The 25,639-nt window shown below is 39.8% G+C and overlaps 1 protein-coding gene across 1 annotated transcript in view; it reads left to right on the forward strand.

Moving 5' to 3' along the window:
* Positions 1–25,639, forward strand: part of PKHD1 (polycystic kidney and hepatic disease 1 (autosomal recessive)) — an 866,042-nt gene that overhangs the window by 225,949 nt on the left and 614,454 nt on the right. The window contains exon 35 of the mRNA XM_006882114.1: positions 21,052–21,208. Coding sequence (XP_006882176.1) covers positions 21,052–21,208 — 157 coding nt within the window. The remainder of the gene's footprint in view (positions 1–21,051; positions 21,209–25,639) is intronic.

The raw sequence follows: 25,639 nt of genomic DNA on the forward strand, positions 1-25,639 counted from the left end.
AAGAAAATATTAAAATAAAATTAAAAAATCTGCTGTGTGGGATCTTTGAAGAAAATTTACTGCGGATGGGGCAATGCATGTATTCCACTCAGCTCATTTATTAGCAATCAAAACAATCAAGAAATTAGATATTTTTAAAGAAAGCTAAAACACAATATATTGTATGCATGATAGTTGGATTTGGATTTTTTTATTTGAAATCACAAGGGCATTTAAATTATGCTTCTACCTGCTTGCTAGTTCATCTTTGTTTTAGTAGTGAGTATATAAACATTTTTGAAGAATAAACCACAGATATTTTTCTCTCATGTCAAAATGGCATGTGGTTTTGATCCTGAGAGTGGAGGGTTTCCATCAGACTTCCCTATCTGACATCTCTGGGTCTATTTCCTTCTTTGCCTGGGCTGCTGTTACTGGTAGTTGGTGTTATTCAATTATCTCTACATTTTAACCTTGGTGTTTACCTCTAATGTTGCTCAAGTCCGTAGATGATTCATTGCATCTGGAACCAATAAACAGGGTTTGGCAGAAAAGGGACAATGTGTGGCGGATACATTTGGACGAAAGGGAACAATGTATTTGAAATTGGCCTCTAAGAGCTTAGAAATTCAATTATGTGTCGGTGGGTACAGGGGTCATTACAACAATGCCTGGCCCATAGTGAGCACTAAGTAAACGTGAACAGTGGTGACAGGGAGGATGAAACACACTCTGTATGCAAAAAAAAGGTGTTTGCACCCTGGCAGATAGGCAAGTGACCCCAATTCTAATTTCCTGAATTTTCATCCCAGTTCTGTAACACGTCATTTAATCATTGTCAATTTCCTGTTTGCTTCATTAAGGCAGATAATTTTGTGGTATTAGCCTTAAAACCTTGTTTTAGAATGCCTTCAACCTAGCACTCTCAAATACTAGGGAATATCTATAGGGATATTTAATGACAGAAGGTGATGCCAATTAAATACCAGGAAATTTCAAATCCTTAATTCATATTTCTTTTGGTGTCTCTAAAAAATTGTGTTAATCTCTGCTCTGAAGCTTAAAGAGTTAGCAAAATCTGGTGGAGCCCCTGAACAGTGCAAACAGCTCATCTGGCTGTTAGCAGAAAGGTTGGAGTTTTGAATCCACCCAAAGACGCTTCTGAAGGAAGGCCTGACAATCTACTGAAAAGTCAGCTCATTGTAAACCTTATGGCGCATGGTTTCCTTTGACATGCATGAGGTCACTATGGATTGTGGCTGATGTAACAATTGCTTCTGGGCGATCTAGTCAGGTTGGTGATGCTATCAGGCAGTGGAACAATCTCTTGCATAAATTGAGCTTGGTCTTTTCCTGCAATTTTGTGCCTCTCTAGTCAGTAAATGAAAAAGATCCTCTTCTGTCCTCAGGACATAACGCTCAAGAAAGACGAGTGTTATTAATACCAATTATATTTAAATACTTTCTCAGAAGTGGAGTTATGATATGGGCTTTAAAAAATTCGTATCTCCCAAAGGATGCATATTATGTCCAGGCTGAGGATCAGGGACGTTTTCTCTTCCTTCTTCCCACATAGAGTGAGGTTGTAAGGTGGTACAGTACTTTAGCATTTAACAGTTTTCACTTTGGTTGTCTTAAGTCCTTATGAGTAAATGAAAGACCTGTGTCAGGTTTGAACTGTAAGTTGCTGGGAGCACAAATTCTAATATTACATGGTGCATGGCAAACATGTGGGGGACCATTTCTCAGGCCATGAGAGACCCTGGCTTTCAGCCTAATCCTTACATCCCAGCTTGGTCTTACTGTTTCCTGTCCTGGTAAATGGTGACTTCAGTGCAAAGGAGGATACGTGACCACTAACCCTCAATGAGGTGGAGTGACACAGTGACTCCAGTAGTGGATTTAACTAGAGAGAGATTAGTACAGAACTGGGCAGGGTTTCCAGCTGCTGTATGTCTACTGTATATAGGGTGGCTGTGAGTCATAATCAACTCCGTCACACCGAACAACAATGATGTGTTCATTGCAAAATTGAAACCCATTATGAGATTGTATTCATTTGTATTGCTGCGTAACAAATTACCAAGTTAAAACCGTACCCATAGATTAGATCTTACAGTTCTGGAGGTCAGGAGTCTGGACACACACCGTGTGACTGGATTCTCTGCCCACGCACAAAGCTGAGTTACTGTCTTGGCCAGACTGCTTTCTCTTCAGGAGCCTGTGGGTCCTCTTCAAGCTCCTTTACATTGTTAGAATAAATCAGTTCCTGGAGACCATAGCATTGAGGGCCTTCTTTTCTTGCTGACTGTTGGTTGAGTATCTATTTTTGCTCCCAGACACCTCTTCCTTAGCATGGTAATTTGCTCCTTTACTGCCCGTGGGAGAATCTCTTTTTTAGAAGACTCACCTGATTAGATCAGACCCATATTTTGATGAACTCAAACCAACTTTAGGGATTTTAACCACGTTATAGAATTCCTTAATCTTTGCTATATAATGTAATCTAATTATGAGTAATACTTTAGCATATTAATAATTTCTTTTCCTATTCAAGAAACCCCTAGTTGTACAGATACTTAAGTATGTAGTTATTAACCAAAAAATTGATGATTTGAGCTCCTTCAAAAGTGTCCTGAAAGAAATATCTGGCAATCTGTTTCTAAGGAGTACAGATATAACGTTACTATGAGTTGGAATCTACTTGCCAAATAAGGATTTTTCTGTAAAGAATGCTAGAAAGATGTTTACTTGTGCTTCATTGATTAAGCAAAGGATTGTGTGGATCATAACAAATAATAGAAAGGGAATCCTGGAGCACTAGCTTGTGCTGATGTGAAACCTAAGAAGCAGTTGTCTGAACAGAATAAGGGAACCCTGCATGGTTTAAAATCAGGGAGGCGTGCATCAGAGCTGCTTCCTTTCCCCATGCCCATTCAATCTATATTCTGGATTCATCAGTAGAGATACTCAAATATATGAAGGCAAATATGACATCATGATTGGAGGAAGACTCATTAATAACCTGTTATTCGCACAGTACAGTTTTGTTTACAGAAAGTGAAGAAGACTTGATGTACTTTCACTATAGAAGATCAAAGACTGCAGCCTTCAGTGTGGATGGAGTAAATCTCCATACCAAGAAAACAAAAGTTTCCACCACTGGATTAATAGCTAAATCATAATAATGGATAAGGAATTGAAATTGTGTAGGATTTTATTTTACTTGGATCCACAGTCAACACTATGGTAAAGCATTCAAGAAACCAAAAAATTATATTGGGCAAATCTGATGTCAAAGATCTTTTTCAAGAGCTAAAGAACAAAGATGTCACTTTAAAGGCTAAGGTGTGCCTAACTCAACTGATGCTATTTTCATTTGCTTTATCTTAAAGTTGGACAAGAAATAAGGAAGTCCAAAGAAGAGTAAGCCTTTGAATTGTGGTGTTGGCAGAGTATTGCATATCCCAAGGATGGCTAAAAAACAAACAAACAAATAAAAAACCAAACCAAACCAACAAACAAAAAACACCACCCCCAAAAAACCCACACAAAAGAGAGAAATAAATCTTTCTTCAAGGAAGTGTAACCGAGGTGTTCCTTAGAGGTAAGGATGGGAAAGGGCAGTTTCACATACTTTGGGTATGTTGTCAGGGGGAGTCATTTCTTGAAAAAAAGAGCTGATAAAGGTAGAAAGTCAGTGAAGGAGAAGAGCCTCAATGAAATGGATTGACACAAGGATCGTAGGTAGCAATGGGCTCAAGCGTGACAGAGATTGTGGCGATGTCATAAGATCGAGCAGGGTTCCAACCTGTTGTTCATAGTCACGATGAGTGGTAATCTGCTAGATAGCCCCTCACAAGAAGGGGTCCCAGGGTTTGTTGAGGTTTCCAGGCTTTGGTTTTATTCTCTAATCAAGGGAAGAGTATTATATCAGACATGTGTATCAGATAACTCTGGGAACATCCCTCAGTGAGGTGATCTGAAGTCTTTGTAGAATGCTTAGCACCTTTTTCAGTATTTTTGAGAACATGGCGTATTGCTATGGAAAAGTCTGCTGTTAGGGACCTCTCCAAAGTACTGAAGAGCAATGGTTTCTCTCTGGAGACTAAGGTGCGTCTGATACAGGCCATGGTCTTCACAATCACTTGTTATGCATTAGAGAGTTGGACAATGACCAAGGAGGATAGAAGGAGAATTCATGCCTTTGAGCTTGGTGCTGGAGAAGAGTATTGAGAATACCATGGACTGCTAGGAAAACAAACAGATTCGTCCTAGAGAGGGTTAAACCAGGCTACTCCTTGGAGGCAAGGATCCTGAGGCTTCATCTAACATACTTTGGACATGTTGTAAGGAGAGACCGGTCCTTGGAGAAGGACATCATGCTTAGGAGGGTGGAGGGACAGCGCAGGAAGGGAAGGACCTCTATGAGGTGGATTGATTTAGTGACTGGTGCAATCAGGTTGGGAGAGTCAAAGACAGTGAGAATGGCACAGGACAGAGCAGAGTTTAGGGCTGTTGTACATAGGGTCGCTATGAGTCGCAAGCGACTCACCGATACATAACAACAGGCAGATCTGATGCCTGCTGGAAGACTGAGAAAAGTTAAAAATTTTTGTCTTCCTTCTGGTGCAAATGTCCAGAATTGGTGAAGTACAGGAGTGCTGCACCGGGTTAAGCACTTGGCAACTAGCCATAGGTTTGATGGTTTGAATCTACCTGGAGGAGTCTCAGAGGAAAATTCTGATCATCTACTTCTAGACGGTCAGAGGCTGAAAATCCAGTGGAGCACAGTTCTTCTCAGAAATACGTAGGGTTATCTTGAGTTTAATTGATTCCATAGTAACTGCTTGTTTTGTTTTTTTTTTCTTAAAAAAAATCTTCATCCTAGAAATAAACCTTATCAGCTCCTTCACCTTCAGAAAGGTGGTGGATCCAAAAAAGAAAAAAGAAAATGAAGGGAACTCAATTTATAGTAACTGAAAACCCATCCAGTTTCCTAGTTAATCGCTCACTACAAAGTAGCTTGATGCTTCTTTAGCCTGGGCGCTACTTGTAATAAACCTTTATTTGTTTCTATATATTTTTCGCCCTTGAGGAATTCATTATTTGTGTTTTACGAAGATGGTAGCCCAAAGACTAGCAATAATTAGACCAGATGGCAGGGAATACTTGCATTATAAAATAACAGTGATGCTTATAAACTGGTTCTCATCATTTTCTAGGCTGCCTCCCTTTTCCTCTGCCGCCACATATTCATTTTGTTTCCCTTCAGGTATAAAAGTGGAAAGGAGGGGAAAAAAAGGTTCCCCTGGTGTATAAAACTGAGGAGCTGTCAAATGTTCATGGCAGGAAAAGAGCGCTCTGTGTATTCAATCACGGAAATTAAGTGTTTTCTAAGGTGGTGCAGTCATGGGTCCATTGCATGGGGAAATAACATGCTATAGTCCATCACTTAAAATGTTAACCTTGTCTCTTTCTGGTGACTGGGAGCAGAAACACGTGCTGTGTGCTTGCTGGTTAAATGGCAGTCTGTCAGCTCTGTGGAGAAGGCTAGCGTGTATATGCCAATCTTTTTATTTGGCACTCTGTGTGTGTGTGTGTGTGTGTGTGCACATGTGCTAATGCACACACATGCCTCCTATACGTGCATACATCTGCCGATACTTCCACTTCCCTTATAAGATAAGCCTTCAGAGATTTCTGTTTACAAGCGATTTGTACAAGTGATTTTTTTTTTTACTGGAAAATTAGGATTAAACCAGTTTTCAGTACTTAATGTTTGTCTCTTTAAAAGATATTTTTGTTTACTAGGTTCTGAGCTCCAAGGTAACTGCATTGTAATTACTTATTTTCAGTCATTGAAAGTTCTAATTGAAACATATTTCCATAGTGATGGAGTGGAATCTGCATTGGGCATGTTATAGGTCATTGGACAATATGCATTATTACTACTAACTAGTTGTTATGTGCTTGGAATGGACTCATAGCTGACCCTCTACCAGGTTTTCAGAGGCTGCGAGTTGCATCATAGGAGAGTGTTTACCTTTATTCCATGGAGCAGATGATAGATTTGAACCACCTGCCTTTGGATTGGAGGCAAACCTTCTTACTACTAAGCCACCAGTGCTCATATGATAGTATTAATTTGGAATATACTAGCGCAATGTCCAATTACCCAATAAGTAATGTTAGTACGGTCTTACTTGTGCTCCTTACTAATCACTAGTCTATAGGGAAGGGAGCTCTGGTGGTCTAGTGGGTAAGGAGTTGTGCTGCCATCCCAAAGGCAGACAGTTCGAATCCAACAGTCACTTCGTATGAGAAAGATGGACAGTCTCCTCCTGTGCAACTTACAACCTCTGAAGACCTGCAAGAGGGTCAGTTCTGACTCTACAGTAATGAGTTTTGAGCTTTGAGTAATCTATAGTGAACAATTCCATCCTTTATTATCACGTCTAAGGTTTTGAATCTAGGTATGGCTCATACCTGGCATTCTACAATCCTGCAGCACCTTCCTAGACAATCAGAACATCTTTTCAGAATGACAGTCCTTGACAAATATAGAGTGCTCAGTAAGCTAAGCTAAGTAAGATAAACATGGATTCATTTATGCTTACGATCTGGTCTTTAGTGAAACCCATATGGAATTGTTCACTACATATTAATAAGTAATCACAAATAAACATGGGATTACTTTGCTTATTCTGTTATCTGTCCCTTTACCAAGGGTCAGCAAAATGTTTCCGTGAAGATCAAGATAATATTTTAGGCCATGTAATCTCTGTCACAAGGTTAAATTAGGCATGAACTCAGTTCAGCTCATTGCCTTCAAATCAGAACTGACTCATAGCTGATCCTTCAGCAGGTTTTCAGAGGCAATGATTTACATGGGAGGAGATTTCCTTTCTTTTTCTCTGGAGCAACACTCCTAATAAGCAGATTTGACTTCCAATAGAGCTTTATTTAAAAATAAAAATAAAACCAAAAACAAAACCAACAACTATCAGGGATTAATACAGATTTTACCTGTTGTTGTTAAGTGTCATAGACTCGTTTGCACCTCATAGCGACACTATGTACAATAGCTCTGAACCCTGCTCTGTCCTGTGCCAACCTCCTCGTCTATAACACACCTACCCTCATTACTCCAGTCACTGTGTCAATTCATCTCATGAAGGGTCTTCCTCTCCTGAGCTGTGTCTCCACCCTCCCAAGCATGATGTCCCACTTCAAGGACTGATCCCTCCTTGCAACATGCCCAATGTATGTCAGATGAAGCTTCAGAATCCTTGCCTCCAAGGAACAGCCTGGTCTCACCCTCTTCAGGAAGAATCTGTTTGTTCTCCTAGCAGTCCATGATCTATTCAATGCTCTTCTCCAGCACCACAGCCCAAAGTCATCTATTCTCCTTCTATCATCCCTGAAGGCAATAGTTTTTTGACTCTGTTAGACTGCAGGACACTCAATTGTTTTCTCTAGGATATATGAAAGACTTGTTATCCACTGTGCAGTAGAAACAGCTAGGATCCCATTGCAGCAGCAGAAAAGCTGTGTAGCTGTGTATTCCTTTATTCTTTTCTTCCCTTCTCAGTTTTAGCTACCTGATGTTTTCTCCTCTGCACCTAGAATACTCACACTGTGCTGCTTCCCAGATCCTTCCCTCAGGTAGCGCTTGGCTCCCACTCCAATCTCTTGGCCAGCATCTTCTCAGTTCTTAACTATTCAGTATAAAAATAGCAACTACCATCCATATTTTTTAACGTTTTCTTAATTTTTCTTCCCCACTTTTTATTAATTGAAATTTTAATGAAGGTTTATAGAGACTTTGGATTTCCATTCATTCATTGTTGTACATTGTCCTCCCTGCCCACCCCTCCCCCAGTTGGTTTTTCTTTTTGAAAAGTAAAAAAGAAAAAAGAACCCCCCCCCAAAAAGCCTTTCATTATTATAAAATCCCCCTCCCTAGTCCCCCCCCCATGAAGTTCTCATCTGGACTCTCGTCATGAAAATAATATCTAGTCATATATTCCTTTCAAACAGTTCTCTCCCTCATCTGTTTCAATGCAGTATACATTATTTATCTTTTCTTTTGTTAGATTCCCCCTAACCCCAGTGTCAGTCCTGCTTTACCACCGTGGCATTATGCAGTATTTGTCCCTTTGTGACTGAGATATTTCACTCAGCATAATGCCCTCCAAGTTCACCCATTTTGTATATTTAATGAGTTCCTTGCTTTTCAATACTTCCAACTCTTTACCATCCACATTTCCTCTTACTTCCTTGAAAAAAAAAAAAAATCAAATCCGGGAGCTCTGGTGGCCTAGTGGTGAGAAGCTGAACTGCAGCCCCGAAGGTCTGTTGTTCCAGTGCACCAATGAGTGTATGGATAGGGTCGCTATGAGTCGCAAGTGACTCAACGGCACATAACAACAATAACACAACCAATGAGTGAGAGAAGGATGGGCAGTCTCCTCCCCAGCAATTAACTGCTTCTGAAAACCCACCAAAGAATCGGGTATGGGTTGGTTCTGACTTGGCGGTATACAACAACAACAACAAAAACCTTAAAAATAATTTTATTGTTATTAAGAATATACACAGTAAAACACACACCAATAAAGTTGCTTTTACATGTACAGTTCAGTGATGCTGTTTCCGTTCTTCAAGCTGTACAATGATTCTCAAATTTCTTTAGGGTTATTCCTTTCATTATTAACATAAATTCACTGTCCTTTAACTTTCCTATTTAACCTTATTACTTTGATCCAACATAGATATTAAAAGACCGTAATGCTCAAGGCATACCTTTTTACTAGTTAAGAAAAACTAATGTTTGGTTTTAAGATTCCATGCGGCACTTTAAGTTTTCAAGATTACTGAAGGACAATAGTTTCAGGGGTTTTCCCAGCCCCTCCCCCTCGCTCCAGAAAGTCCAGCTAGCATCCATGATAATTTGAAATTCTACTATGTATTTTTCTCCTATATATCAGGACTCTTGTATAGAATATTTGATCAAAATGTTCAGTAATGGTAGCCAGGCACCTTTCATTTCTTCTGGTCTTTTATGGCAGAAGACATTTGTTCATGGAGGTAGTTAGACACATGTTCTATATCCTCCTCCTATTCCTGACTTTCCTTCTTCCTTTGCTGTTTCAGCCTAATAGTAAGCAATTACACCTTAAGGAGCTCTGGTGGCGTAGTAGTAAGAAGCTGCACGGCAATCCCAAAGGCCCATAATTTGAATCCACAGGCTGCTTTGTAGGCAAGGATGAACAGTCTCCTCCCCTGTGATTAACTGCCTCTGAAAACCCACTGGAAAGACAGTTGTGATTAGATTCCAACTCAGTGGCACACAATAAACCAACTGTATCTTGAATCATCATTTACAAACTTTTAAGACACGATACAACAAACTAGGAGGTGTAAGATAGCACTAAATACATTATTAGATCAATTAATTGGAATTTTACATGAAACCATATGCCCAGATTTCCAAATAAAGGAACTAAATTTCAGTGGAGTTTCTGATTATACAAAGCAGTTTGAGAATCTACCTTTTTATTATTGTTGTTAATAGACACCTTTAGAAGTTTCATTTTTATAGATGTACAACTTTTTGACAGCAACTACACTAATTAAGTGTGCAACCCTACCCTTAATCTATGTAATTTTTTTCTCTATTGCAGTTAACCTTTTTTTCTCATCTCCCTTCTAATGCTAGTTTCCATTAACAAACTTAGGTCTCCATGCATTCACTTTTTCTTTTCTTTTCTTTAATATGTGAGACCTAGAACATTTGTAATTTTGTGATTAACTTATTTCACTAAGCATAACAAACATTTGTGTCTTGGAGAAAGAATACCTAGAGTGCTTCTTAGAAACAAGGATGGGAAAACTTCACATACTTTGGGCATATTGTTATTAAAAGCCATTCCTAGGCAATAAGCATCATGCTTTGAAAGATGGAGAATCAGTATAAGAGAGGAAGACCCTCCGTGAAATGGAATGACATAGTGTCTGCAGCAATGGGTTCAAATATGTCAGAGAGGATGAGGATGACACAGGATAGGACAGGGTTTAGACCCATTGCTCATAAGATGGCTTGCTATGAGTTCTACTAGACTTGACAGTACTTAGCAACAATAATGTCCTCAAGCTCATGCTATATTGCAATATATGTCAAAACCTCATTTATTCTACTGGGTGAGTAATCCATTGCATGTATGTACCACATTTTGCTTAACCATACATAAGATGAATAGAATTTAAGCTGCTTCTACCTTCTGACAATTGTGAATAGAGCTACAGTGAACATTGCTATCCAAGACTCTTTTTAAGTCTTTGATAAACTTCATAGTGGAATTGCTAGGACATACGTTTGCTCTATTTTTATATACTTGAAAAAAATAGCATGTTATTTGTTTTACATTTTAATCTATTTCCTCCTAAAGTAGAAACTCCTTCAGTGTAGGACTTTGATTTTTTTTTTTTTTTAATATCTGTATCCTCAGTGTCTAGGCTAGTGAGTTGTCCATAGAAGGAGTTCAGTAAATGTTTGTTCATTGTAGGGACTCTGCATTTCCAGGCAAAATGTCTAAAGAGTTTATGCTAAGTGAGATCACCTCTGCTAAGAGCACTCAATAAATGTTAGCTATTATTAGTTAAAGTGTCATACTATAAGTAAAGAGCATAATAGCTATGTTTTCCAGTTGTGAGGGACCAGTGATACTGTAAAATGTCTAGTCTTGTGCTTGTAATATTAGAGATGTTCAACAACCAGTTGTTGTTAGGTACTGTCGAGTTGAGTATGACTCATGCGACCCTATGAACAGTGGATCTGAACCTCATCCTGTCCTGTGCCATCTTCAGACTTTATGAGACACTGGAGCCCATTGCAGCAGTCGTCATGTCAATTCATTTGGTTGAGGGTTTTCTTCTCCTTCGCCAACCTTCTGCCTTTCCAAGCATCATGTCCCTCATTAAAGAATAGCCCCTCCTAACAACATGCCTGAAGTTTGTGAGGCAAAGCCTCATCATTCTTGCCTCCAAAGAGCACTTTGGCTGCACTCTTTCCAAGACATATATATTTGTTCTTTTGGCAGTCCTTGGGATGTTTTGTGCTCTTCTCCAACACCACAGCTCAAAGGCATCAATTCTTCTTCCATCATCCTTATTCATTGTCCAGCTCTCAGATGCATGGCAAGTAATCAGAAAGACTATGGCCTGAATCAGATACACATTAGTCCTCAAACATCATTACTCCTCAATTATTTGCAGAGGTCCCTAACTGCAGACTTTCTCAGTGCAATCCATCTCCATATTTCCTGCCTGCTGGTACCAAGGTGTTAATTGTGGATTCAAGTAAGATGAAGTTGTTGACAGTTTTGTTCTCTTCATCCATCATGATGCTGCCTATTGGTCCAGTGGTAAGCATCTTTGTTTTCTTGACATTGAGACGTAATCCATATTGAAGGCTGCATTTCTTATCTTCTACAACAAGGGCTTCAGATCCTCCTCACTTTCATCAAGAAAAGTTGTGCCATCTGCATAACACAGATTATTAATGAGTCTCCCTCTGGTCTTGATGTCACATTCCTCTTTATAGATAGGGAACTGCCAGAAGTTCAAGTAGGATTTAGAAGAGGCCATGGCACTAAGGATATCATTGCTGATGTTAGATGGATCCTGGCTGAAAGTAGAGAACACCAGAAGAATGTGTATTTATGCTTTCTTGACTATGATCAGGTGTTTGACTCTGTGGATTATAACAAGTTATGGCTGACATTAAGAAGAATGGGAATCTGAGAACACTTAGTTGTACTCATGCAGATGTGCTCATAATTTTCTCATACCTGGACTGCAAAGTTGTTCTGTGAACAGAGCAGAGAAATACTGCATGCTTGAAAATTGAGAAGGTAATGTTTCAGGGTTGTATTCTCTCTCTGTACATATGAAATGACCAGTAGCTTTGTTAGTATTTTTATTCAGCAAATAGAATGACCATCAGACTCAAGATTGAGAAGTATTATTAAAGGAGAACAGGAACTTCAAATGGAGGAGAAAACCTTAGTTAATTTATAGATGGCTATAGTATTCTGAAGCTTAAATGCTATATATAACATACACAGGGAAAGTATCAAGCTGCTATTCAGTAAAGCACAGCAAATTCTCAGTTTCCATAAAGTGTGTAGAACAAGATCACCCAATGAATTCCCTGCTTCTCTAAGAAGTTGTTGTTATGTACTGCCAAGTCATAACCAGTTCATTTTTGACCCTCTAGCAGGTTTTCAAGAGCCTGTAAATTGTATAGGAAGAGATGGCTCTTCTTCCTCCTCCTACGAAGCATGACCTTTGGTTTGGCAGTGCTAACACCTCAACACTAGGCTTCCTTCTCTAAGAAGATCAGAGGTTAAATTTGAATTGTTCACACATCTTTGGACAAAGGCATTGTTGATATGTCTTTGCTTGGCCAAGGTACTGGGCAGTGTAGAAGGACTTCCTTAATTTATTGTGTAATACTGAATGTCTTATGAGCACCAGGGAAAAACAGTGATCACTTGCAGCTAGCCTGAGCTCAGTAAGAACAAATTATGCCAGATTAATTTAATTTCCTTTTTTGTTCCCTAAAGGGTTATTGCACTAAAGGTCAGAGGCTGTATTCTTAATCCTGAATTTGCAGGTGGTTGGATTTTCTCTAGAGAATAACTTTTGCGTCACCACTAACAAAAATAATATCAGACCTGTGTTAATTTTATTACGGTCACATCCAGGACTTTTTTTTAAGTGATTAACGTACTGGTGTACACCTGTAAGGCAATCTCCATCTGATTCAAGCATCAATCCTCTGAACTCCCATAGCACCTTGGTTATATCTTTAATTATTGAATTAATCACATTTTATTTTAATCATCTGGCTATTTGTCTTATTATCATTTATACCATAAGCACCTTAAGAACAAAGACTAAATCACAATTTATCTGGAAGAGATGCCTTTACGCTCATAGATGAAAGTGTTGGCATTTTTAATTGGTCAACAAGTTTAATATTATACCCAACATTGCAAGAGAGTTATTAATGTTTCCTGAGATGTTAGCTGGGAGTACAAATATTATTCAATAAATAGTTCTAAGAAAACTAGCTAACTGAGGGGGTAAAGGGAAAATGAAAAGAAACATGTAAATGTTCATAAACATAAATTATAGATGAACATACAAATATAGAACTACAAATCAAGAATAAAATAAATTCTGTTTATGTCAGAATGTGGAAATACTGTTCCACTCATGAAACAATGACTATCACAAAAGAGAAGATAAATTTAGTTTATAAAAATAAAGACATTTATACATCAAGGAACACGGAAGAAAAGCAAAACACACTAACAACTTCTTACAAAATTATTTTGATTATTTAAATTTTATTTCTCATTGTGGTATAGTGATTATAAGCCCAAACAATAACTGACCATTTATAAAGTCAAGACAATTTTGGTGGAACCTGCTTTATTCCAAGCACTGGAAATACAACAGAAAATCAAAATGATCTCGTGGAATGTGTGTAATTAGTCTGGCTTAACTGACTATAAGCAGATATAAAGTGTGTTAACTAAACCCCAACCAAGTTCCACTGACGTTGAGTTTAGATCTGGGCCCCTAGCGACTCTGTAGAACTGCCCCCACAGGATTTCAGAGGCTGTAAATCTTAAAGGGAGAACACTACCTTATCCATTTCCCTTGAAGTGACTGATGGTTTAAAAAATGCTGACTTTTTGGTGGTGGTTGTTGTGTATGATAGAGACAGAACCAACCCATAGCCGACCTCCAAACGGGTTTTCAGAGGCAGTTAATTGCATGGAGGAGATTGTCCATCCTTCTCTGCAGAAGTGGCTTGTGATTGCAGTACAGCTTCTTGCCGCTAGGCAACCAAAGCTTCCCGACTCTGGTTAGGGGCCGGCATTTAACCCACGATACCACGAGGGCACCTCTGCACCACAGTGTGATAGGTTATAAATAAATGCTGTGGAGAAAATAGTGTGAGAATAGTGGAGAAAAAGGGCCTGTCTTTTCCTATTTTGCAGACTTCCGTACTTAGAAAAAAATGCAGTCTGGTGAAGTGTCAAAACAGTTCTTCCTTGTCTCTGTCATCCACGAGATGCTGTGACTAAAGCTATTCCCATACCCCACCTCCTCCCCAGCCCAGCTCAATACATACGCTCACAAATAGGTCTTTGCTCTGCTTGGTGTTCCAACTTGCTGATCAATGACTTCTTTCAAGATAACTCTGGTGGTGTTGCAAGTACATTTAAGGTGACATGTAAGATTTGCAGACACTGCACATTCCCTGAAGTTCAGAGAAGTGCTGACAAGCTGCATGAAGAAAACAAATTGCATAAGCTTCCTAGCTGAGGCAGGAAAGTTTGTGCTTGTTTCTTTTTGGATTATTTGGGACTGTATGTACTGAGGGAAAGACAAGGGCTTGTTCCAGACAGTTCTTATATCTCTATTCTATTCTGGTATCTCTTATATCTGTTTCTACCCCTGCTCCCAAATGAGCTCAAAGAAAGAAACTGAAATAAAGGGAGAGAGACCACCTTGGAAAACTGTGGTGATGAAAACCTGTTATTAGGAGGTGTGTGGTTTTGATTCAGAGCATGGTTTTCCCTAAAAAGTCAAACATATTGTTGAGAGATCATTTTATCAATGTATCAACATCTTTTTTTTTTTTCATAATTGGACTAAGGCGATACCAGGATACTTTCCCCAAGGTGATTAGATCAAATTGGATGATGCTGACGCTGAAAGATGATTTTGTTAGGTGCCCATGCATTAGTTCTGACTCAGAGCCAGCCGATGCTCAATTGAATGCCCATCAGTCCTGTACCATTCTTACAATTACAATGTTTAGGCCCATTGTTGCAGGCACTGAACCAATTTATCTGGTAGCAAGACAAGCCATTTTCAGTGTTTTTAGAGGCCTGCAGTAGGGAGTGATGTGACCAGCATAGTTAACTGTGAAATGAGGAGGAGTTAAAATTCTTCAACGTACATACTTGTAATCACAGGGTTATTTGCAACTTTCCCACCTGATGAGTGGGTAGAGGCTAAACTTTTTTGAGTCTTTTAAGATTTTAAACCCAAAACCAGAAAATGAGTCCAGTTTGACTCATTAGAGCCCATGGTAGGCTAATCTAGAAGTTACTGTTTTCCACAGGGTCTTCAGCGGCTGCTTTATTTTAAAAAGTAGACCAACAGGCTGAAGAGCAGCCCTGATACAGGCCATAGTCTTTGCAATCACTTGTTATGCATCAGAGAGCTGGAGAGTAAGTAAGGATGATGGAAAGAGAGTTGATGCCTTTGAGCTGTGGGGCTGGAGACGAGTATTGAATATGCCATGGACTTCTGGGAGAATAGGCAGGTTCGTCCTGGAGAGGGTGAAGCCAGGATGCTCCGTGGAGGCAAGGATTCTGAGGCTTCATCTGACATACTTTGGAAATATTGCAGGGCAGGATCAGTCCTTGGAAAGGGACATCATGCTTGGGAGGGTGGAGGGACAGCATAGGAGAGGAGACTCTCGATGAGATGGATTGATTCAATTACTGGGATAATGGGGACAGGTGTGTCATAGACAATAAGCTTGGCACAGGATAGAGCAGGGTTTAGGGTTGTTGTACAATAGCATTGCTATGAGTTTCAGGCACCAGATGGTGATGAACCCAGAATGGACTTGGATCTCCCGCCTTTCCATTATCAGCTGAGTTTGTGAAACTTTTTTAGCCACCTCCTTTTAGTACCTAATGGTTGTTTTGTATTATATACGAATTACTGAATTACTGATTATGCTCTTCAAGATACTTTATTGCGATAAAGAGAATTCTGGGCATAGAGAAGCTTAGATATCTTGTTATTGAATGCATAATGGTCATATGCATTTGAAAATTAGGACATTTAATAGTTAATTTTAAGGTAAAACTAATGTCAGTTTACTAATTCATAAGGAGGTTGAATCTGAGTCTTAAATTCTAATCCAGATACACTCTCCCTTCAACCTCTCTGGAAAGTCTCTGACATACAGTAGTAAGTGTCCAATTTAAAAATTATTATTTATTCACTAAATGAAGCTTCTACTTACTATGTACGTATTTATATATGTTACACATTTGCGTCTCTTCTTGATACAATAGATAACCAAACAGTTGTTAAGATCTAAAATAGTTAAAATCACTGTATATCCAGGTCTCCTCATACATTAGATTTGGCCCTAGGTTTTCATAATCCCTATTGTGTTTTCATGCTTTATTTAAACATAAACAAATGATAGAGAGTGTATCTGTGGGAGTTGCTTTGTGACTCAAGATCATATCTACCACCAGGCTGTTTTACTTACCAATTAAGCTCATTGAGCTTTTACTTCTTTATCTTTAAGGAAGAGGTAATGATATTGACACCAAAGTACTGAAGAGCAACAGTGTCATTTTGGAGACTAAGTTGTATCTGGTCCAAGCCATAGTCTTTGCACTTACTTGCTATGAAAAGATGAAAGAAGGAGAATTAATGCTTTTGAGCTCTGGTGTTGGAGAAGAGAATTGAATATACCATAGACTGCTAGAAGAACAGGTTCATCTTAGAGAGGGTGAAACCAGACTGCTTCTTGGAGGCAAGGATTCTGAGGCTTCATCTGACATACTTTGGACATGTTGCAAGAAGGGAACAGTTCTTAGAGACAGACATCATGCTTGGGTGGGTGGAGGGGCAGCTCAAGAGAGGAAGACCCTTGATAAGATGGATTGATTCAATTTCTGGGATAATTGGGGTAGGTGTGTCAGAGACAAGAAGATTGGCATTAGATAGAGCAGGGTTTAGGGCTGCTGTCCATATGGTTGCTATGAGTTACAGGTGAGTCAATGGCACGTCACAACAACAACAACAATGATATTGACTCCCTGCCCACTAGGTACTTTAAATGGTGTCCTCTGTAGAGTTAATGCTACTGACCCAAAGGTCTCACCTCTGATTGGATTCACCAGTGTCTCTTTGGGAGAAAGACAGACAATCTCCTCTCATGCAATTTATAACTTTGCTTACAACATGGTGGTTCAGTTCCGGTTGGAACCAACTTGAAGGCAATGAATTAAGTGAAGCTAGATAAATAAAGCAATATTTGACGACTGAGATGCCAAGGCAAGATGTCACATGTGAAGTACATCGAATGACACACGGGTGCTGCAGATTAAGAGAGGAAGTCCTAACAGTCTACAGAGAGCTGGACAACAGGTGTCTGTGTTAATATAAGATGTTTACAACATTATCAAGTTAATTAATTCATTAAAGAGATCATAGGAAAGTCTTCCTTTGATGTCATTACTCTCTGAGTGTTATAAACCTTTTGTCACTGTGAGGGTCTTCACAATTCTGTGACTGGGCGGTCACTCTCACTAGTGAACGAGTGCCTCGCACAGAGTCATGCTAGTGGATTTTTCGTATTTCCTATGGTCCATCTGTATATTGCTTTGTTCAGCTTGCTGGTTGATTTTTGCCAGTAATCCCCTGAACTTAGAGACAACATCTTGATTATGGACATGTTTTTCTTCCCTCTTGCCCTTGGTCTTGAATTGGTCCTCAAATATTAATGCATGATTGTCATCAAAAGAAATTATTAGGTGACAGATCTTGATATTTATTTTTTTTATTCCATCATTTTGTGGCCTTGAGAAATCTGTACTTTAACTGGCTCTGAGTTGAGAAACACTGCCCGAAACATCATCTTTAAAATAAAGAGAGAGAATTTCTCCAGAAATACAAGCTCCTTCAAATGTCCCCCCCTCTTGTGCAGGTGATTTCCCTTCATCCAGCTAAGCCGTTCCTATCCTTTTACTGATTTATTTCACTCCAGTTTTCTCCAGTTGATTTATCTTTCCTCTTTCTGCATTCTGCAGTAATAAATTAAGAGGTTTGCTTAGTGGTAAGGTGTTGTCTTTTAATCAAAAGGTACATAGTTCAAAGCCACCAACCTTTCCTAGGGAGAGGGAAGGGCAAGCATCTTGTGTGTGATTTAATATGCATGAAAATCCACTAGAGGGTCAGCTATGAGTTGGTTCTGACTTAACAGCACATAATAACACCAACAATATCAACAATGTAAATGGGAGCTTTGGTGGTGTAGTCCTATAAAGAGTTATACCCTAGCCCAAAGCCTTTCACTCAGTTATAATCCAGTGGTGGCTTTGAGGGACAAGGATAGGTAACCTCTTTCCATGTGAGTTACACCCTTGGGAACTCAATAGAGAGTCAGCTATAAGGTTTTTTTAATGTGTGAAGAAGTATAGCCTATTGTTGTTAGATGACATTAAATTGAGTACGACAGTGACCCTATGAAGAGTAGGCCAGAATACTGTCATATCCTGTGCCACCCTCACAATCTTTGGCACATTCAAACTAATTTCTGCCGTCACCGTATCAGTCCACCTGGTTGAGGTTCTTCTTCTCCTTTGCCATCCCTCCACCTTTCTAAGCATAATGCCCCTCACCAAGGAATAGCCTGTCTTAGTAGCATGCCCAAAGTATGAAAGACAAAGCTTTAATGTCTTTGCCTCCAAGGAACTTTCTGGCCGCACCTTCTCCAAAATAAATCTGTTTGTTCTTTTGGCAGTCCATGGGATATTCAGTACTCTTCTCTAACACTACAACTCAAAGGCATCCGTTTTCCTTCTGTTGTTCTTATCCATGGTCCAGGTGTCAGAAACATAACAAGGGACTGAAGACCATAACCTGAATTGAGCACACCTTAATCCACAAAATGATACTTATTTTGTAATTTTCCATCCCTACAGCATGGACTGCCAAGAAAACAAACAGATTCATCCTGGAGAGGGTTAAACCAAGCTACTCCTTGGAGGCAAGGATTCTGGGGCTTTGTCTGACATACTTTGGACATGTTTCAAGGAGGAACAGTTCCTTGGAGAGGGACATCATGCTTGGGAGGGTGGAGGGACGATGCAAGAGGGGAAGAACCTCTAGGAGATGGATTGACTCAGTGACTGGGGTAATCGGGATGGGTGTGTCAGAGGCAGTGCAATTGGCACAGGATAGAGCTGGGTTTAGGGCTGTTGTACATAGGGTTGCTATGAGTTGCAAATGACTCGATGGCACATAACAACAACAACTACAGCTGAGTCAGAAACAAGTTGACAGCATGTAACTACAACAACATAACCAGCTTCAATGGGAAATTGTATAAAATTAAAATACCCTCCTACTTTTTAATCTATCAAGAGTCATCATGGGGACATGGGCCATGTGGCTCAGAGATGCTCATATGTAACATGTTCTCTTTGTGGTGTTAAGATTGATGAAGATTGTTTTTCTATGTCTTAAATTAGGATGAGCTATAGATTTTCATTTCCCCCTATAGACAGAGGATGAAAAGATTCTAGCTTTTCTAACTCTAAGATGTGTAGGTGATTAGCTGAGTATAGTATATGAGATTATTGTCTTGTATGTAAGTGTACTGTCCTAGAAATGCGACTAGATCTTTTGGTGACACATTCCCCCTCACCCCCATTGTTCTCTCTCAGAAATACTCCAGGGCACTATTTTCTGTGGAGGTATAGTTTTTGATATAATAAATATACCTTCTCTTCTTAATGATTTTCCATCTGCCTCTAACATCTTGTGAGAAGACCTTTAGGCAGTTGGTTTATATGAAGTCAGGCTTCACATTTGGTTGGAAACAGGGTGGAAGAATTGTGTGTATGAGAGGCATAAACATGTTGTATGCATTAGCTTGAGGGAATCTTTGCTGTATGCTGATTTTATGATATTTATTGTAATTGAGAGAGCAATGACAGTTCAGTGGTAGAATTCTCTCCTTCCACGAGTGATACCTGGATTCGGTTGTTGAAGCACAGCTCTCACTTGTCCATCGCTGGAGTTTTGTGTGTTGCTGGGATACTGATCAGGCTTCAGTGAAGCTTCTAGGCTAAGACAGACTAGAAGGAAATGCCTGATGATCTACTTCAGAAAGTCAACCAATGAAACCCTGTGGGTCACAGTGTTCTGACCTCGTTGTATATGAAGTCATTCATGAGTTAGCAGCTGACATGACAAGAGTTTACAGCATTGTAACGAAAGTTCCATAGCTCTATAGGACCTTTAGATATCTTCTTCAATTCATATCAGAAGTGACTGCTGACTGCTTTCTGTGGTTTTTCATCCTTGTTCTGAAAAAAAAAAAAAAAAAAAAAGCAAAAAACCCAACCACCAAAAACCTCATGACTGCAGTGTGACTGTGATTTAAAAGAAAGCCAAAACTTCTGAGACCGGACCACTGGGGATCAGGAGGGCCTGCTTTACTCCTCAGGGCACCTTCTCTCAATGCTCTGGCAACCTTCTCTCAGTCTCACTTTTTGGTTCTGTCTCAAAGATTCTAGGCTACTTACTTGTCATCTGAAGTCAGTCAGCATTTCGCCTCTGCCTGAGATTTGTTCAGCACTGATGCATCGACCAGAGAGGGAATGGAAAGAATAACATAAAAAAAAGTGGAGTAGGAGCATGAACCCAAGCACTAAGGAAGAGGAATGTTCCTATAAAACAGGGACACTCGGCGGTAAAGCCTGTGAAAAATGATACCAATTACATAAAGTAAAATGTCACCCATCAAGCCAAACATTTTAATTCTCCCTGTTCTGGCCTATTTATGGCTTTTAGTCCAAGACTCAATACATGTCAGAAAAAAACAAAGAAATATAATAGACACTTTCTGTTGGGTGGAAGGGGCCCTGTGTTGGAGAGAACAAAAGTAAGAAAATATAATAGTTCAATAGTTCATCACTGAACAATTCCAGGGTTTCTACACAGAGACATTTCTTCAGGTATAACTTTGTCCTTTCATTAGTTTTCCCTGTTTGAGTTGATTGTAAGAGCGAGAAAAAGATGACTGATTTGATTTAGACGTTTGAAGTAGATTTTGATTAAATTTGTTTCCTTTAAGAAGTTTTTCCTTGGTGTATCACCTGTAATATACTGTAATACAACAAACAAATCAATTCAAGACAAAACCTGTCTGTTTTCCAGGGCAACTTTTCCTTTCAGTTCTGCTGGAGATGGTCGAGGGCACACAGCTGGTTTCCTGACGGAGTGCCACAAGATGGCGACAATGTCACGGTGGAGAGTGGCCAGCTGCTACTGCTTGACACCAACACCAGCATCCTCAACTTCCTGCACATTAAAGGTCTGTGGTGTTTACGGAGGCCCGGCGTTCTGTCTGTAATTCCACCACCCTTTCAAGGGGCTTGAGGGAAGGATGCTTTTTTGCTACGTTCCAGAACTTGGTCAACTATTTGTTTGCAGCTCAAATTGAGACCTTATTATGAAAAGGAAGAAGTGGTCAGAGGGTTCAAAGTGAAGGCCCTTTCTTTTGACTCTTGTAAGCACAGAGTTTGATTATATTATATTATTTTATTTTTTTTAGAAGGGTAACAGCCTTCTTAAAGAATCTGCTCCTTTATTTGAGCACTTTGTAGTCATGCTTATCCAGGGCAGCCCCCACAATATAGCAAAAGGCCCTGAAATTGCTTAATGCTGCTGCCTTTGAAATTCCCTGCCAAGAAAGCAATGTCTTCCTGCTTCTGCCCTGTTGTGGTTTTAACTTTTTGGTCCCATGGAAAGTCATATAAATAGGCTTTCTTATTGCAAAATCGGTCACAGAGCTCTAGGGTCTAGGAAGTTGGAAGAGGCTGAGAATTCAAATTTTGGCTTTTCCACCATATCACCAAGTGACTTAAACAAGTAATTTTATATCTTTTGTGCATTTGTTTCCTTTTCTGTTAAATGAGAATAAAAACTATTTTCTACTTGAGTAATAATGAATGGCTAACCACAGTGACTCTTTTTATTGTCAAATGAAAATTTCTTAGGAAGTGTGATTGATAATAGCTACCTGTCAACTAAAACACTATTCTTCCCTATAAATGTGTTTAATACTTATATGAACAATTGTTCTTGTTGAAATGAAAGCATTGCTACATGGAAGCTTAGAACATTTTCAAAGGATATAAACTGTTATACTTCTAATTCTTGTCTCATATAGACTGAATCTGCTTTTTGTTTTTGTTTCTGAGTAGACATTTTGTCACTATACGATGTGGAAATGATTGTGTTCTCCAGAATTAAGAAACTTCATGCTAAATTAGTTAATTAGTGACCTTTGAGGGAAAACTGGTCAGTCAGCATAGACTTACTTGTCTTGTGTGCATGTGTATAGTGTGGATATATGTGTGTGTGTGGTGTGTGTGCATGCATGCATGTCTTTACACATGTATGTGTGCACATGCATTCATGTATTTACACACATATGTGGGCATACATGCAGGTATTTACACATATGTGCATGTGTGTATGAATATGGATTGTGTGTATAGGCAATGGCTTTGACGAATGCTGTTTTATTGACACCCATAAACTACCTTACATAACAATAACAAAGAAAAATTAAAGTCAGGAAGCCATATGTTAGAAAGAAGAAGTTCTTTATGGCTCCTTAACTAATACTCTACCTATAAGTGTCAAATTCTATTGAATGATGGCATGATCTTCCATAGTTTGGGGTCTATTTGGAAAATATTTCTTAGGCAAATTGCCCACGAGAGTTGGTGAGGTATAATTTCTAACTAAATGTTCAATCAGGGAGCGATGTTGTGGGGGTCAACAATAGAAAAGAGAAATCAGAGAGATATAAAAGGGTAAGAGAAATGCAGCAAGGTAAGCACAGTATGTACTAGGTTTTCACTCTTGGAGAATCCAAGGTCACAGCAACCCAAATATTTGCCCAAACCCGTTGTCTACAAAAAGTGTTTTCCCTGAACATTCCTAGGTTAGACCATATTTTATTCTCATGTGAGAATGATCAATTCTTTTTAGTCACAATTAACTACATTTATTATTTGTACTTGATACATTGTTATAACTGCAAAAAAAGGGCAAATGTAATGGATTAAATGGTTATTCTTTAATACTGAAGTATTTACTTAATCTTGTAATGTCTCCCCCCCATTATGCTTTGACTGAAAGTCTACAAAGCAAATTGGATTTTTCATTAAATTGTTCACACACATCTTGTTTTAGAACATTAATTACAATACCCACAATGTAATTGTACTTTGCCCACTTTCTCCCTATAATTCTCATTTCTATTAATCCTTCTAGCCTACTTCTTCCTGCTTCCAGGACTCCATCCTTGTGAAAATGCTTTTGACCTTATCTGATTCATTAGTATAAGGACTGAATTCCTCTCTAGTCTTACTGGTCACCTCGTAGGTCTATTCCCCCCCCCCCGCCCCCCATCAGCATTTATTAAAAAAGAAAAATATGGAATGCTTCTCAAATTTGCATATCATCTTCGTGCAGGGGCCATGCTAATCTTCTTTGTATCATTCCAATTTTAGTATATGTGCTGCCAAAGTGAGCACCTCATAGGCCTATTGTTGGTTGAAAACTGAACCTCAGGAGCTAGTTGTGTTCCAGGTTTGAAAAGTAATCAAGGCTCACAGTCTTGGGACTTCTACCAGTCTCCATCAATGAGATCGGCCTTTTTATAGTGCTCACCAGTGGTTGCTGGGCCCTAGCCTGTTCTGGTTAAGGATTAGGGAAGTTGGATTCATGTAGTCTTTTAGTCCTTTGGACTAATTGTGCAGTATAGCTTTGCTTCCTACCCCCCTTCTTCCCTTCTTTATTCTGCACAGGTAGAGACCAGTCATTACATTTTAGATGTATTTTTTTTTTCTAGAACATAATTCACTTTATTTGTTATAGAAAATCCACTAGGTGGTGGCCACAGCTGGAGCCTGAGTCCTCTGCACGGAGACTCTGGTGTGAGTCTTGACAAGATGATCTGTGAATTCCTGGTAGGGAGACTTCGTGAACACCGTCTCTTTCCAGAGATCTGGGGTCAGATAGCTGTAGGTCTTTGAGATGGCATCAAAGGTGGCCTTAGCAAAGTTGCCCAGGGTAGCTGTGCAGCCCCTGGCTGAGGTGTAACAGTCATCAATTCCAGCCATCATCAACAGCTTCTTAGGCACAGGGGCCGAGACGATTCCAGTGCCTCGGGGTGCAGGGATCAGACGCACCAACACAGAGCCACAGCGCCCAGTCACCTTGCAGGGAAGGGTGTGAGGCTTGCCAATCTTGTGCCCCCAGTAGCCACGCCGCACGGGGACAATGGAGAGCTTGGCTAGGATGATGGCCCCACGGATAGCAGTAGCCACCTCCTTGGAGCACTTGACGCCCAAGCCAACATGGCCGTTATAGTCTCCGATGGCAACAAAGGCCTTGAATCTGGTCCGCTGGCCAGCACGTGTCTGCTTCTGCACTGGCATGATTTTCAACACCTAATCCTTGAGGGACATGCCCAGGAAGAAGTCGATGATCTCAGAATCCTTGATGGGCAGGGAGAAGAGATAAATCTCCTCCAATGATTTAATCTTCATATCTTTCACCAGGCGGCCCAGTTTGGTGACAGGGAGCCACTCCTTGTCCTCGGCTTTGCCTCCTCGAGCTCCACGGACCCTCCCACGGCCCCGTCCATGGCTGCGGCCCTGACCCCGCAGACCGCGACCGAAGCCTCCGCGGAAACCGCCGCGGGCTCCCATCCCAGGGCCCCCAGGGCCTCCAGGCCCTCCCGCTGCACCGGCGTCATCCGCCATTTGGTGTTTTCTCAGAAAAGCAGATGTATTTTTGTAAGCTTCTAAGACCCTAGTTGCTGCTCACGAAAGTGAACCAAAAGTGTTTCAAGCAAGTTTGTTTTCAGAAAGTTGTTCAATAAAGTTTGTGTCATTTGCATAACACAGTTTGTTGATGAATCTTCTTCTGATCCTGGTTCCATATTCTTCTATATGCATGAATTAAAAATTTGAGAAACTGTCATTTCATGGAACTACATGGATCCTGCAGCTCATGCCATCACCTTTGTGGTATCTTAAAGCTTTTTCCTTTTCTTACATTATGCTCAATTCATCAGAAAATCCTGTTGACCCGTTCTTCAACATTTATCTCATAGTGTAACATCTACATTGGCACCATTCAGTATGAATCAATTCCCACAGCTACCCCACCCCATATCATTTAATATATTGTCTTCCTTGATTTTTCTGTTTTTAATTCTTTATCTTCCAGAGAACAGTGATCTTAAAGAGTGTGGAAATTATCAAACAGTATCATTGATATCACATGCAAGCACAATTCTGTTGAAGATTATCCAAAAACGACTGAAACAGCACATCAACAGAGAACTACCTGAAGTGGAGGCTAGATTTATAAGAGTCATTTAGAGAGATTTTGGATTTCCATTCATTCATTGCTGCACTTTTTTCCCTGCCCAGTCCTCCCCCACCACCCCAAGTTCACTCCTTTCTTTGAAAAGTAAAAGAAAAATTCTAAAATTCTTTCATTGGTATACAATCCCCCCTCTGCCCCCAAGTACACTCCACTATGCAACCTTAATTCTGGACTCTTGTGATAACCATAATACCCTCTCATATATCGCTTTTAAATTGTTCTCTCGCTCATCTGTTTCAATGCAGTATACATAATTTATCCAGTTTTTCTCAGTCTTACCCAACCCTGATGTCAGTCCCATTCTACAACAGTGGCACCATGCAGTATTTGT

The sequence above is a fragment of the Elephantulus edwardii genome, unplaced genomic scaffold, assembly GCF_000299155.1.
Source record: "Elephantulus edwardii isolate Elephantulus edwardi_28Jun2011 unplaced genomic scaffold, EleEdw1.0 scaffold00017, whole genome shotgun sequence".
Lineage (NCBI taxonomy): Eukaryota > Metazoa > Chordata > Mammalia > Macroscelidea > Macroscelididae > Elephantulus > Elephantulus edwardii.